This window comes from Accipiter gentilis, chromosome 4 (assembly GCF_929443795.1).
Source record: "Accipiter gentilis chromosome 4, bAccGen1.1, whole genome shotgun sequence".
NCBI classification, from domain to species: Eukaryota; Metazoa; Chordata; class Aves; order Accipitriformes; family Accipitridae; genus Astur; species Astur gentilis.
Genome location: NC_064883.1, coordinates 26,578,112 through 26,594,971, shown reverse-complemented (window position 1 = coordinate 26,594,971; position 16,860 = coordinate 26,578,112). Strand labels below are relative to the sequence as shown.

Below are 16,860 nucleotides of genomic sequence, written 5' to 3'. Positions count from 1 at the left end.
AGCCACACTCAGATTCAGCTTTCATTGGCTGAATCTACTTTTCAGTGAACTTCTGCAAGCAAGGGCTGAGGCATGTATGACTGAAATAATTAATGCAGAAAGAAAGTACAAGGTCTGTTGTTGACACTGCTCATAGCTCTTTTCAGTTATAAGTTCAGCGATTCTGGAATAATTGTAATGTGCTTTAAGAACTTGGAGATGAAGAAGGATGTGGAAATGTAAAATATTATCACAAGAAAATTCAAAGGCAGATTCCATTAAATTGTGAATCCCGTCTCCTTCCTTGCTATAAAAATTCATTATCATCAGCATGCTAAATTAAATGCCTTGTGTGGCTACATAGCTAAGCATGCGGAAATGAACTCAGGATTACCACAGAACACCGTGAATTCCCTTACTTAGGGGTGGGGAAACTTGTTCCTAATTTCTTTCCTTCCCCATCCACCCCCAAATTTAAAGGAAACAGAGAATGAATCTCAGCTCCAGTCTTCACCTTTTTCTTTTTCAGCTATACCTGAACTATTAGCAGAACTGTCACCCATGGAGTTCAGACTGAGAATAATGGAAATGTTGACAGGCTCATTGCTACAACACTTCTTGCAGGGCTGGCAATTAATTCAGTCCAGCTGAAGACTGTAGCAAGACCCAGTGCAAGTGTCAAGATGACCTTGTTTTAAGTAAGCAATTAATAAATTCAATACAAAAAGATATACGAGGCTTTTGTCTAGTTTACCATTTTGCAATTGAAAGCCTGAAAGAAAAAAAACCAATGATATATCAGTCTTCCGACCAACTAGAAAGTGTGACATCACTGGTGGAAAACGCAGCTGGACAAGCAGAAAAAAGTCAGTAAATTAATGATTGTCCCAGATCCTAATTCTAGTTGCAGGTGACATACCGTTTGGTGTGATTTTGTAATAGTGGAGGACTAGGATGTTTCATGTATGATCTGTACTGCTTCCAGATCAATTCATTTCTGGCTCTTCTTTATAGCTATTAAAAATAGTCAGTTCAATACTGGATTTAGCAATAATTTACAGAAATTTTAGTTTTACTTAGGACATCATCTGAAGCAGCTTATTTTTTGAGAAAGTTCAAATACTTTCCCTAACATCACATGAAGATGTAAGGAACATTTTTTCCCTTGACTCAGAGTTTGAAAAAAGGAGACTTGATTTTTCTGAAAATAAATTACATTCTTCATCTCCAAAGTAACATGGTAATTTTCCAAAATAAACTCTTCAAAAGTGTGAATAAAAACATTTTAAAATAGCAATAACAACCCTTTCAGAAGAGTGTAATAAAAGTTGTTTAGAAACACTGCAACAAAATCCTATACATCTTAGCCTTCAATTACTATATCATTTAACAGTAAATTTTAGCTCTCTTCCAACAAAAATATGATATCTAAATATTCTGCTACATAGAAAAGCAAAAGATATAGCCACAGTGGTTTCAGTGCAACTCCAGCATTTCCCAATACTGTTCCTCCAGTACATCCTAAATCTCTGTTGTAAATTTCAAGCTTCTAACTATGAAAATAATAATATGACATTTAACTTAATTAAGTGAGTGGACACCAACTAGAGCACAAGAACAGCTGTACTCTCTTAGGCCAAACATCCTTTTAGTCTGGTCCTCAGAACTGACTGGGAACAATGCTTAGGAAGAGTAAAGAACCCGGGGCGAACAGTGGCAATTCTCCATTTTTCCTAGGTTCCAGTGATCTGCTCCTCAGAAACTCCCTTTGTGTTTAATAATCCTTGACAAATTTCTATTCCATGAATTTGTCTAATTTTGTAAATTTTGGCATCCGCAACATTCAGTGTCAATAAGCTCTAGAGCTTTCACAGTTTAATGATGTGCAGTAGAGAGGAATCATATGGGACACTTGTTTAATCCTCTAGAACCTTATAGAAACACCAGAGAGGTGAACAGCACACATCCAAACAGAGACTTCTGGCCTTAAGTTACACTGGCTTAAAATCAGGAACACAACTGTGTTTTAAATACAACTGAACACAAAACGGTCTAAGGCAACATGAGATAGGGTCTGAAATGGCAGAAAACCTGATGTAATACAACCTTCAACTGTAAACTCACATTTTTTAGTCGCAGTAGTTTTAGCCCTGGCATTTCCAGGGCTATACTACACGACCAAAGGTTAATCACAGATTGAGAAAAATATTTGCAAGCCTACAGGAGGAGCCTATACTTTCCCTCCCTTTCTTGAATCCTTTACATACACCAAAACCATCACATGATGTAGTAATTATTAACAGTGAACAAGAAACAGCAATACTTCCCTAAAACTGAAAATAAGAATGAATGCAACTTTTGTTATGATAAAGACTTTGCAAGTAGACCAGGTAAGCTGCAGCCACATAATTAAATCAGTTAAAGTGGATTTCTTCACTTAGAACTTAAAATGATCTTAAAACAAAATTTGCCATTTCCTTTGTTTTAGGCAAGGGCTGAATATTTTATTTGAGCTCAATAATATAGTCTATGATTTGTCACCAAAATGAAAGAATATTATAAAGAAGGTATCAAAGATAAAACTGTTGCTTCATTTTTTTTGGCTTTTTTTCCACGTGGCTTTTTGCAAATACAGATTTCAGAACAGAAGTACCGCTCTTTTGCTCTCTAAAGAATCAGCCAACTCCAGTGACAAATCTTTGTTCTGCAAAGCTTCATTCCTCCCCACTTATATGTCAAATGCTTTAATGGAAATAAAAATTAAAAGCCTAAAATCTGGTTAAATCTTTGTACTGAATATGGATTACTTTTATATTTTATAATCTACATTAAAATGTGACTATGCATTAAAAAAGAATTCTGTCCTGATGCAGAGATCAATAGCATCCCTGACTTTATTACACTGAATGAGCATATCAAAACGTTGTCCATGGGATTTATTCTTGCATTGTTGAGGATCACTGAAAGGGAAAGGAAGAAACCAATGCTATTTAAGCAAAATATTTAACTATAAATTCAGAAGCTAAACAAGCAGGCAACTACACAGTTAAGTAAAGGCTCTAAGAGATGGCAAGTCAGAAAACAGACTTTAGAAGTAAAACGTGTCTCTCTTATAGCTTGGGATGAGGAAACAGAATAGAAATACTCATTAAACTATATGATAGTAAATATTTTTTCTTAAATGCAGAACATTCTTCTCAGTAACTTGGAGGGACTGTGGTTTCAGAACAATGTTAGTGACACTGCTTTTAATTTCTAAGTCCTTCAGATGCAACTGGCATTAAAGAACTGGGATGGGGGGAAAAAACCCCAACAAAAAAAGACACCACCCCACCCCCCAAAAAAAAGGAACAAAACAGGCAGGCTTGGCCAAACTGACAGCTCACTATTCGACTATGACATTATTTAGTTTTGAGGATTCAATTATGCATGGACAAGTTTTTCTACTTTTAATACGGTGCATTAGAGCAGTTATTTGTCCAGCTGAGTGGAATTTAGTCTCAACCTTTTTTTTTTTTTTTTGCCCTGCTCAGACTTGCAGTAAGAACACAGTAGTGGGCATGCTGACATTGCTGTCAGTAGCTGAGAGTAATTGCTCTCAAATCCCGAGGGCTGTAAAACTCAATCCCTTCTGTTGTTTTTGCCAGTCAGAATCAGACATCTTCACTTCCATGAGTGACTGGGACTGATAAGGGAGAAGCCTTCTTCTGGGCAGAAACTGTCCAAGAAAGTGCAAAATTCAGCAAAAGATTGTTGCCAGTAGGAAATCCACCAGTGTTGTTCTGATAGGGGCAAGAAGCTTTTCAGGTCTAAACTACTTAGGGATTACTAAAATTTACATTTCAGACAACATCTACAGAAACTAAAGAAAGGAGAGAAAAAGAAAGAAGGGTGTCTTTAGTTATCAACAACTCCATTTTAGTTAAAAGCAATACACAGCAGGAGAGATCAGTGACATCCACAGGAATAAATGAATAATTTCACCACAGAAAAAATAAATATGTTTTGCACTGAAATAGCCACAAATTTCTGTGCTTACAAGCACTGTGTTGAGAGGGGTGGAGGAAGTAAGATACAGTCAAGTTTGATTTGACTTTGCATGCTCGACATGCTGTTTCTTGCTTGGAACTGAATCTTTTTGTCATATGTTCATTCTCTTCAAAGACTTTATATGAAAAATTATGTTTTTCCTCACTCTTTTCATGATGCAAAGCAATAAAACCTTACTGTTAGCACAGCTGTACTCAGGTCAAGCCTCACTATGATTTAATCTATTATTTTATTGCTGGATTTCTTTTCGATATTTGAAGTTTGTGAAAGACTATTGTTTTGATGTAGTATCTCTATACAGTGGCAACAAATTTGAAAGTAATTCACATGTTCCAGAGTTATTTTGCAAAGTTTGTCATCTTCTACTAATGCCAATGCAAGCTATATAGTAGAGACTGCTCCATTTCAATTTCTCTGTGTTTTACTTTTTGGTGTTGTACTGTTCACTGAGGGTTAAGAAGTCACAAGGATCAGGGACAGAGAATGGTGAAGCAAAGGACAGCGCAAGTTGCCTAAAAATCTTCTATAAAGCCTGCAGTGGGAACTGCTTTGCAGAAGATCTGGGATAAAGAGGCAAAAATTATAAATACAGAAGGAGAATCACCTCTGTATGGAGCTCCACATAGCCATAATCACAGGATATCACCTTGTATTGGTTTTGTTTGGCAAGGTTTTGGTAGCAGGGGGGGGGTTACAGGGGTGGCTTCTGTAAGAAACTGCTGGAAGCTTCCCATGTGTTCGAGAGAGAGCGAGCCCATATTAGCCGGCTCTGAGACGGACCCGCCGCCGGCCAAGGCCGAGCCAATCAGTGATAGTGGTAACGCCTCTGTGATAACATTTTTAAGAAGGAAAAAAAGTTGGGACGGAGAGAAACTGCCGCTGGAGTGAGGAGTGAGAACATGTAAGAGAAACAAGCCTGCGGACACCAAGGTCAGTGAAGAAGGAGGGGCAGGAGATGCTCCAGGCGCCGGAGCGAAGATTCCCCTGCAGCCCGTGGTGAAGACCCTGGTGAGGCAGGCTGTCCCCCTGCAGTCCAGGGAGGTCCACGGTGGAGCAGATATCCACCTGTAGCCCGTGGAGGACCCCACGCCGGAGCAGGTGGGTTCCCGAAGGAGGCTGTGACCCCGTGGGAACCCCGCGCTGGAGCAGGCTCCTGGCAGGACCTGCGGATCTGTGGAGAGAGGAGCCCACGGAGCAGGCTTTCTGGCAGGACTTGTGACCCCGTGGGGGACCCGCGCTGGAGCAGTGTGCTCCTGAAGGACTGCACACCGTGGAATGGACCCATGCTGGAGCAGTTCGTGAAGAACTGCAGCCCGTGGGAATGGCCCACGTTGGAGGAGTTCGTGGAGGACTGTCTCCCGTGGGTGGGACCCCACGCTGGAGCAGGGGAAGAGTGTGATCAGCCCTCGTCCTGAGGAGGTGAAGCGGCAGAAAATAACGTGTGATGACCATAAACCCCATCCCTGTCCCCCTGTGCCGCTGGGGGGCTTGGTGGTGAAATCCGGGAGGGTAGTTGTGCCCGGGAAGAACGGGGGGGTGGTGGGAAGGTGTTCTGAGATTTCATTTTACTTCTCATTACCTTGCTCTGGTTGATTTGTAATAAATTGAGTATGTTTTGCAAATTGAGTCTGTTTTGCCCGTGACGGTAATAGTGAATGCTCTCTCCTGTCCTTATCTCGACCCGCGAGCCTTTTGTTATATTTTCTCTCCCCTATCCAGCTGAGGATGGGGGAGTGATAGAACGGCTTTGGTGGGCACCTGGTGTTCAGCCAGGGTTAACCCATCACACACCTGAAAAATGACGCACGTTGTAAACTATGGAAAAATTATTATGCAACATTTATGCAATGCACAATTATATATTAATGTATTACCAAGCCTTTTCCAGTGCTCGGTGGCCATGCCTACATTAGCAAGTACTGTGGCAAAACAGGAATGCCTTTGTCAACACCTTTGATGGTGGATACTGGGGACCCAACACCCATAGATGTATTTCAGGGATCAGTTCCTTTTCCAATAAGTGCAAAAGAGCAGCAGGCAATGAGAATCTCTGCTACCTGCCTCCATTACCTTTATGGCTAAAAGGCTAAGAGGATTAACGGAAGGGTTGGTCATACCATGACCATGAATCTGAGTTTGTTTTAACAATATTAATACTCATTTACTTAATAACAGTGAGTTACTATAGAGCATACTTTTCTTTTATTAGAGTATGTGAAGAAAGTTTATTTGTCCTATTTTTCTCATTGCTTCAAAGAAGATATACCAAACTAGACACATTAAGACATATTTTCATGCTCATTGCTTTTTCAAGGACTTACAATGTTTGCAGCAACAAATCTCACCCTACACATTGCATTTTCTAGGATCTATTTATTGGGGGGGGGGGGGGGGGGAGCGCACTTCTCAATGTCCTGAACACAATAAACAAAAGTGGTAGATTACTCAACAAACAAAAAACAAACCCTGACCTCCAAGACTGGAGACAAGACTACCAACAAAGAAGGGGGGGGGGGGGAGGGAAGGGGAGGAGGAGGAGAGGAAAAAGGAAAGCTAGACTTCAAATTATAAGATTGTGAGATCCCAGAAATTTAAGAAACAGTTCTCTGGAAAGAAGAATTGTTGATATAAATGGCACTTCATTTTTTAATGTCCTACCTGATTTCTCAGATATGCCCCACAATAAGCCCTGTCTTTGAGGACCCTGTAACTACAGTGCAGTACAGATTTCCCCTCTTAGCCTAGCAACCACAGGACCACAAAGGCTGCATTTCCACTGGCCAGTCCTGAGCACCAGTTAGTTAGCACATATGGGTTGTGATTCCGAGCCTTCCAAACTCCAAAAAACTCCTCTAGCTTAATGGGAAACACTTCAGCTTCTGACAGTCCCAAAGTTATTCCAGGTAGAAGACTTTAACAGTTGTCTTTGTGACCCTTGGCAAGAAATATGCCTTAGCCATGGACACTTCTATCCTCACAGGGAGACCCTTCAATGCTCTCATTTGCCATGAAGCCAAGAAGCCAACTCAGTTGCACTACATCACAATACTGTCTTTTGAGGCTTGACATTTGCAGTTGATTCAGACTGCTGACAACCTATTTCTCCACCTGTCCCAAAGCTATCTGCTTTGGGTATTTCTCTAGGACTGTAACATTTGTGCCCATCTGTACAAGATGGGATCTCATCCTTTTTACACCTTTCCCTCTTCAGAGCTTGCTCACTCTATCTGGCTATATTATGTAATAGGAATGAAACCTTAATAAACCTCTTACAGAGCATGGCCCCAGAGACTTACATGTTCTCCTTCCTCTGTATTTAGGCTTTAAAGTACAAATTGCAAATAAAGCAATGGGACCAACCTCCATCCTGGGCAACCTTTCTGGATTTACTACATTCTAGTCCTCAGCTGGCACATTATAATAACCCTACTAAGCTAGGAGAAAAGAGGAATATTTTCAAGATTATCATACTGTTTTATAAAGTGTTTATGATAAGCATTTGTTATACATTGATTTTACCCTATAATCTCCAGCTTGCTATCAGGCCTCCAGAAAGACTACAGATGCTACATGCCTAGAAGATCTGGCTTGCAGCAGAAACCTGTTCTTCCTGTCCTTTGCCTTTTTCTTGGCAGTTTTGCGGGTTTGCGCTGCAGCAAGACTGCACCTGTGGACCACAACATTCCTATTCTCCAGCAACACAATAGGACTTGGAGGTCTTGCCTTCTCCTTCCCGAGGCCCTGCCCATTTATGAAGGTCCTGCACATCACATGGCTATAGCCACTGCTTCTGCTATAGCCTCTGCAATGCAGTTCAACTTCCAGAGAGCCCCGTTCAAGAGAACATCTTTATTCATAAAAGGACTTGAATATGTACATCATTTTGCATGAGTTCTGTCCTGAATCACAGAGCCAAACAAATGCAGGAGGCAAAACTGAGATGCGAAGAGAGACAGCAAATGTCCTGGGGTCCCTAGTGGCTGCACTGCTTCAGCTCTTGGACCAGAGAGACAGCATCTCTAAAGAGAATCTGACCATTATCATCTTTCCTACATATAGGAGCAGGTCCACCCTGGCTACTGAAAAGATTCAATAAACTGATTTACAATGCACTTTCTAAAACTGGCCCTGAAGGCCTTCCACTCAAGCTGATCTTAAAACAGCCTCTGAATTAGGGCTGACAGGAGACACAGCATAGTGCATCTGTGAAGTTACAGAACAATTCCCAATAACTCCAATGGAAAAACATGAATGAAAAATCTCATTACCTTAAGATATCAAGGAAAGCCAGTGGAACTAAGCTACGCTCCACACAAGTTGATTTTATTATTTTCCACTTTATGACTGTATAGATTCGATAACACAGGAAATATTTAGAGATATTTTTAAACAGTGTGCAGAAATTTCTGCATAGTGCCTTCCCTTTTGTGCTTGGTTGCTTTTTGGTTGGTTGGTTTTGGTTTGTTGGGGGTTTTTTTGGGGGGAGTGGGGGGGTAGTGTGTGTGTGTGTGCTTGGTTTGTTTTGGGTTTTTTTAAAGCTGGATAGAAAGTAAACTCATCATTATAAAGAAAAACAGAAAACAGTATCAAGTAAAAATTAAAGACATGTTCATCATTGTCAGCCTTCTTGTAAAAGAAGTCTTCCACATTTGCATGGCAAGCCTACAAAATACTTCAGAGAGAAACAGTATCTGTGATGGAGGGATGTTGTAATTCTGTAGTGTCATTAAATATGAGTGGCAGTTAGTGCTCATTCTCTGGATTTTCTTCAGCAAGAACTGCAACGCACACAGACAAAAGGTTTAAAAAATCAATACGCTCTCCAGCACTACTGATAAGCTCCCAAGCTGCAGAAGACTTTGTGACATACAGATTCTTCCACTATGAATATCTGTTGTACACTTTACCTCCTCTATAAAGCCAGGCATCAAGGTTGTTTTGTAAAATGCCTGTGTGTTGTAGTAGGGATTTACAACAGAATGTGATAATGCGTAAAACCACAACTCAAGTCATCTTACTGTCCTGGGAAGAGCTTAGAAAACGAGAGAGCTGCGACAGAACACAAAACCTGGATTTAATAAACTCAGTAAGGGTGATGTATTTTTGATGTTAAGACACTATAAGACCATTAATCTTTCAGGTAAAATGGCCCTGGAAAAATACCATTCTGCATTATGTCCATTTACAAGCATTCTTTTTTTTCCTGAATGTTGCCATATACAAGTGTTAGAGGGGGAACTCTGACCCCTTTTGCTTCCTAAGGGCTTAGAACTCAACTGAATGGAGACACTGCATGCGGATCTATGGGTAAGCTATGGAAAGATCAGCTACATGAACTTTCCTGTACCCAAGACATCTTCCACTTTACATGCTAAAATAAGAAGCAGGATCGATCTTTGTCATGCCCGAGTGAATTGCTACAAGTATGGCCAGATGAGGATTTCAGAGGGCAAAAAACCAAATCATAAAATCAATATGCAATTCAAAAATATAATTTACCAACTAACAACTTCCACGTTTATGCAAGAGGAAGCATAATTAGTACTGTGCAAGCTGGGAAGCTTAAAAAACAACAAACACAAAACACACCTGTCAAAAAGCATTATTATATTTTGACTCATACTGTAGAGACACCATTGTCTCTACAGATGGGTTTTATATTGCTTTGCTTTTGTTATTGTGTAAGATAACAACCCAAAATATGGAAGCTGTTTTGCTTGTCTGAGAGTGAACTCCTCAGAACTGAAAAATAAATAGCACTCTTGCTTTGGAAACAGAATATAAAGACTGAAAATGTTAAACATAGCTTATTCCAAGCTATATTTTATTGAAAAATAGGATGCAGATTTTATAAGAAAACCCCAAACCTAATACTTAAAAAAAACCAGTAAAAATACAATAATTATAATATGAACACTTGCTATCTGTATATAAAGACAGAATCAATTCAGCCAGTGTGTTTATGTAGAAAGACTAAGATAAAGTAGCAGAATAACAGAATTCCCACAAATCATCATAGGTGGAGATATTTTGCAGCAATCAATCACAACATAACATAACATTATGGTCAATTTCTGCTCTCCCTACACTACTTGAAACTGAAAGCAGCTTTAAAGACAGAACTGGTGCTCACTTGGGTTTATGTTATGTCCATATGAGGGCAATCTTGCAGTTAAAGGTGTTTTTTTTAAAAAAAGCAATCAGAGGTCGAACAAAACCGTAAAACAGAGGGAGAACGTCCCAAGACTTCGTGTAGATGGATTTGATCCATGTTATTCTTCTTTGGAAGATAAACAATCAAATAGCATGGGCAAAGAGTTTCAATGACCAACCTGATTTTTTTTTCCAATTTCTCACTTCTCTAGGGCCTTTTCCCCTTGATGTCTGGATATCACTCTCTATAAAGACCAGGCAAAAATCTCACAAATTGAGGTGTTTACCCCAACTTCTAAGAAAGAATTTAATTTTATTACTAATTCCTTTTCCTGTTCTCCAGCAAGAACTGCTAGAACATGGGACTTCCCGTAACTGTTTTCCAGCAAAGAGGCAGACAAGAGATGCTCAAGAGACTATCTTCAGAAGTCAGAAAGTACAGGCTCCAGCCTCAGGAGAAAAAAACTGGCTTCCATGTACTGATAGGGTCACAAATACAAAGACCATGAGGTTCTCTTCCCCTGTCAATGTTCAAGTACACTAAAAAATGAAGACATTTACTTCACTTACCCTCAATCAAAGATAACAAATGGAATTAAAAAAATAGATGGAATTAATTTCTACCTCAATCTGGGTGGTGTTGTCATGTCCCTCTTCAAGCAGCAGGTCCGTAAAACCCCCAGGCTCAGAGGAATCCTGCCCCATGCTGGCTCTGTTGGTGTCAACTGATTTGAGAGACTCTGAGTGCCTTCTCCACCTGTGGCTGCTTACATGTGAATCCACTAGCACATTTTCCTCCACTGCAGGGAAGCTCTGAACAACTTCATAAACCACACCTGTTTGACAAAAACAAACAAAACAAAAAAACAAACCAACCACAAGATAATAAGTGAGTGGAACTTTGGTTTACTAATCATAGTTGAAAATCTAAGAATAGTAGCTTTTTATAAAGATTTTGAACAATTCCATAGAATAGCCATTTACATCTCTGATAAAGTTTCTTCAACAACAACATAAAAGTTTAGAAGAGTAGATAGCATATTATACTTCTACAAAATTCAAGAATTTGGACAAAGTTTTGTAGACTCCTCTGAACATCCTAAATGTTTTGTTTTCCTGCTTATTTTATGTCTGGGAAAGGTTTTCCCTGTAACTTTTGTAACTCTGATACTTGCCTACCCATAGGTGTCACTTTGCAAAATAAAATAAATCAAAGAAAAAAAATCAGTTAATGATCTAACAAAACAAAAGCAGAAGAGGCAGAGAAACTGGTGCAGACTTAGCTTTTTCTACTGATTTTATGTAGAAAGAGCTTGGAAGCCGTGCTGAAAGGCAAATAAACCTTATGAGAGACATGAAATTCCCATAAACATCTGTTCCAGTGCAAAAATAAAGCTGCTCCATTATATAAGTGATAAATGCAAAGGATGCGTGAAGTCTGCAGACACCCACTATATTCTCTGCGAAGGATGAGCAGTTGAGTGGTGTGTTTTACATATTCCTTTTGGACTTTATTCATGCTCATTCACAACTTTTTCATGCTAGTAAAACTATCACCAAGACAAAACCATAAATTCTTCAGTAGTTTCCAGTTTGCCCAGTACAAAAGCCAATCAGAGTATTTTTTGTTAATGTACTTCAGTTAACACCATCAAGAAGGGGTAGAGTAATTTTCATACTTTGCACTAAGAACCAGATATGCTTTTCACACTGTCTTTGGGTCTAAAAGGAGAAGCAGGGGGGTGCCCTGTGTTTTTCATGTGCCAGGAAGAAGGGGATCTTGTACAAAAAACAGAATTGTGAGGTTCCAAATGAACTCTCAGGAGAAATGGTAAAGTAAAAGAAAAATACTGGGAGAAGGGTACACTGGTAAATAAATTATTTGTGGAAATATTTCCATTGCTCCTGTTTGGCAGAAGCTTCTGAGCAAAGGAAGGCACCACTTCCAAGGTTGAACTAAGCATTGCCTATATTCTCTAGGTACAGAAGAGACAGAAAAATAGAAAATCACCTAACAAAGTTTTAAATAAGAAGTAAGATTTTCCTGCATCATAGCAGGAACAGGTATAGGAGGCATGGATATAGGAGAATCTTCCAGACATAATACACTTTAGGCTCCATGTGATTCCATTTTTCTATCAAATTCTCCAAAATCTACTAAACTTATTTTCTAAGCCATACAATCAATTTCAACCACAATAAAATTAACATGAGCCGACAGTGCTTTGTCACCTAGAGAGATCAGAATTTAATAGAGATGCAAAATCAGCAATCTCAGGCCATAACTTTCCTCAGACCCCAAGTAACAGGACTTCTTTTCTTTTAATTGGTAGCTTTTTGAAACGTGTTTCCTTGCATTTCTTAAAAGCCTTAGAACACTTGTCTTCAACAAATTGCCACCACACTCCCTGTTGTATGAAACAATCAGCTGCCAGATGCAGAGGGACAGCTCAGCAGATGAGCTAACTTATTCCTCCGCTGTCCTTATCAAAATCTATTCAAAGCTGCCCTCCCTGCCTCAGTTTGGAGGCACTCACCATGCTGTTATGGGGGTAAGGGCATCAGAAAGCTGACAGACACGTCAAACTTCCCAGATAGGCACTTTCTGCCCGCTACATGCAATGCCTGAGGCTGGATCAATGGAGGCAATGTTTGCCCTCCCAGAGCTGCCAAGCCTGCGGCACTAAGACACCTCGGCACCTTCTGTGAGGCATGGGAAGTGTTAGGTGCCTACAAATGGGGGTCCCAGGCCACAGTGCAACAAGTACATGTCTGCAAGACCCCACTCCCTTCTTCTGAAGCCCCTTCCCTGGCTGCCCTCGGTGGCTCAAAACCCACATTCAGAGGGAAAGTCAATAAGCATATTTAACGTTATTTCTCTCTCCCACTGCAGCCTAGTCTTTTTATGGCCAACAATCATCTGAATTACCAAATAGAAAATGTGAAAGTTAGGGGAGGGTCTTAAATCCTATTCACTTCAGGTTCAGCCTCATCTGTAGAGGAAAGCTATTATACCTTGTTCTTCCACATCCTGAATAGAAATGAATGTGGTTTCTAAGCTTTAAGGTGTTGTAACGTAAACTACTTTTTAAAATAATAATAATATAATGCTGGAGAGAAGAAGGAGATAAGCACTTTGGGGTATTTCCACTGGCATGGAAATTCTACACATTTTTCTCCATAATTTTCTTCTATAGTGCAATTGCATCACGGCATCTGCAAAATTTGGCATGGGCCTTTCCCCATTAGAGATGCCTTTAATGTCATCAGTGCACAACTTTTATCCTGTTTGAACTGTTTCAATTATGTGATTTTTCTCTTGAAACACAGAAAACATGTTTACTGCCATTAAACTGATAAATATTGTTTTACAAGTACAAGCTATACTGACATAAGGAAACTGTAAAATCACCCAACTGTATTCAGAATTCATTATATCCTTCTAAATTTAATAGTAGCAAGAATTAAATGGATGAACTGATAATGTTTTCAGTTTAAAACTAGTCTTCGGGGGGAGGTTTCACCATTATCCATGAGAGCTTCTACCAGTCTTATCACTAGAGTAGTTGACTGTCCTGGACTGGCAGAGTGGGGATACTGAAGCTACAATGTGAGATAAAATCTGGATGTGTTTTCAAGGAATAAAGAGAGAAATTTACTGTAGGCTTCCTTCTTCATTAAACCTTTTCCTTAAGCTACTGTGGATAGAGAGAGAGAGATGATAGACTTGGCCAGATCAGCTCTGATCTAGTGTGATGTCTCTGGTTTATTCTGATAGATCTCTAATGCTGAGAAAGTGACAAACCAGATTTTTTTTTTTTTTTTTAAATGAGCTGAACAGAATGTTTTCCTTTTATGTAAATATAATTTAAATATATAAATTCTCAGATAATGGATAGATAAATTAATTTTCAAGTTCTAAACGCAGGCAGCTCACGAAGAAAAAGCATTCAGAGACCTAAAATTGCAATACTTTACAAGTTAGAACTATTTCATATTTCTGGTTGAAATCTCTGTGTAACTAATACATAAAAGGCATTTTAGAGGAAATGTACCAAAGTATTATACAAAATCTTTTAGATCTTGGCGCTCGCTCACACCTAATTAACACTGAAGGAGAACGTGTCATTCAAATCAATTGGAAAGCAGCCAAACGCTGTAATATCTGATTAATAATAAAATCACAATATTGGCAAACATAGATGAGCAGTAACTTGTTCAACTTCTAGGAACAGAGACTCAGAACTACAATAAGCCCTCAAATCTGTTAAAAATGCAACTACAGTTCTCAACTGATATTTTTATGTGCAAAACACAAGAGTGTTATATATAGTCCTGTCACTGGCATGAAAATACCTCGGTGTGAAGGTCTGTAGAGCTGATATTGTACCGTAGTATTTTGGAAGTAGTAAAAATAGAGTGCAGGTCTTTCTAATGAATATGTAATTAAGCTGTTGTTTTGGTCTGATCCTTCAGCTCTTGTCCTTGAAGTTTTCATAAAATTAGCAATGAAATTCATTATGTCTGCAGTTCCTTTCCGCCTTGGGTTAAGTTAAAATTTAAGATTTCAACTCTGTGTTGAATAAAGCTAGGAAGGCAGTGGGGTGGTGTCGTGGTTTCAGCTCAGCCTGTAGGCACCATGTAGCTGCTCGCTCACTCCGCGCCTCCCTGGCCACGGTGGGATGGGGAGAAAATATAAAGGCAGGCTCATTGGTCAAGATAAGGACAGGGAGGGATCACTCACCACTTATGGTGATGGACAAGAGACAGGCTCAACTTGGGGAAGAAACTAAATCAATTTAATTTACTACCAATCAAATCAAACCAAGGATATTGGGAAGTAAAACCAAACCTTAGAACACCTTCCCCCTACCTCTTCCTCCTTCCCAGCTCAACTCTGCTCCCGGTTCTCTCTACCTCGTCCCCCCGGCAGCGCAGGGGAACAGGGGATGGGGGTCGGGGTCAGCTCCACACATCTTGTCTCTGCTGCTCCTTCCTCCTCAGGGGGAGGACTCCTCACCCTTCCCCTGCTCCACCGTGGGGTCCCTCCCACAGGAGACAGTCCTTCACGAACTTCTCCAATGTAAGTCCTTTCCACAGGCTGCAGTTCCTCACAAAATTCACTGGTGTGGGTCCTTTCTGCAGGCTTCCGTTCTTCCCGAACTTCCCTGGTGTGGGTCCTATCTGCGGGCCGATCTTCAGTCACAAACTGCTCCAGCTTGGGCTTTCTCTGGAGTCACGGCCATCTTGGGGGGCCTCTGCTCTACCATTCACCTCCATGGGCTGGGGGGGGACAGCCTGCTGTCTCACCACAGGCTGCAGGGGCATCCACCTCCTCAGGCACCCCTCCTCCCTCACTGATCTGAGGGGTCTGCAGAGGGGTTCCTCTCACATTCCAGTCCCCCCACTCACTACCAGTTCCCCTTCCTAAATCTGTTCTCCCAGAGGCGCTACCACCGTGGCTGATGGACGCGGCCTGGGCCAGAGGCGAGTCCGACTTGGAGCCGGGGAAGCTTCCAGCAGCTTCTCACAGGAGCCGGCCCTGCGGCCCCTCCCCCACTACCAAGAAAAAAAACGTGCCACACAAACCCGTAACAGGTGGGGGTAAGGGAAACAAATCCATAAAAGCTTTCAGTGCTCTGAGATTTTTTGGAGTTAATGACTGACTGTTGGCAAGTTCAGAAACTCTTGTTGCAGTTGGCCGGTTTGGCTCTTTGTAGTCGATGGGACTGATCAGAATTACCACCAAAGGCGTTAAGGAAATAGGGGCATAATTCACAGAAACTGGAAAGACCTACGCAGAATATTTAGAGAGGAGACTGAGGAAGGGGAATGGGTGAAAATTGCAGGCAGACAGGTGCTTCAGATTTCCTTCTGTGCAGGTTTACATGCTCACAAGAAAAAGACTTTTAAAGATTTTGGCATCTGTTGCCTAAACCACCGTGTTCCCAGATAACAGCTTTTTGACTACTTTAGCTTGTATTTTAACAAGTACTAAACAAGCTTTTAAACTGCCTTAAGCTAACCTGATGGAGGACACATGACCAAAACCTCTATCTTCTTGTACCTCAGGACCTGACTTCTGAGGTGGGTCTGCTAGTCTGAGGTTTTGGGCAGGAAGATGTGTATCCTGTACTACAAAACACAGAGAACTGTGTAACGCTTATGTCATTAACATAAATCAATGCTGAAAGTGGACAACAACCGAATACATAGAGAAGTTTGTCTACTTCAATATTGTGAATTATGCAAGCAGCTCTTATAGATTGGAAGTACGAATTGGGCTATCAAGAAAGATTTGCTGAAAGGGAAGAAACCGCTTGACTATGGCAGGGGCATGGGTTCTCTGCTTTGCCAAGCCTGCCCTCAAACAAAAAAGGAAAAATTCTAAGTAAATAAAACCAAAATTAAACAGCAAAGCTTGACAAGTAAGACAGCTCTGATTTAGTAGGGAAGTCTGGTGTACATAAAGCTTTATTTAGAATGAAGATCTAGCTCTCACTTTACAACAAAAGAGAAAAGTTCAGAATTTTATGGACAGCAATGTAACTAAGGGAGAAAGAAACCCTATTTTGAAACAAAAAAATGGCAAATAGGTAAAACATCTACTACTCATTCAACTGTTTCTAGGGGTTTTTTTTTGCCTTTTCCATGAGGTCAAACATTGATTTGTGGAAT

At 40.4% G+C, this 16,860-nt stretch overlaps 1 protein-coding gene across 1 annotated transcript in view; it reads right to left on the bottom strand.

Annotated features, from left to right (window-relative positions):
• Nucleotides 1-16,860, bottom strand: part of PLXDC2 (plexin domain containing 2) — a 282,191-nt gene that overhangs the window by 146,623 nt on the left and 118,708 nt on the right. The window contains exon 2 of the mRNA XM_049798209.1: nucleotides 10,807-11,018. Coding sequence (XP_049654166.1) covers nucleotides 10,807-11,018 — 212 coding nt within the window. The remainder of the gene's footprint in view (nucleotides 1-10,806; nucleotides 11,019-16,860) is intronic.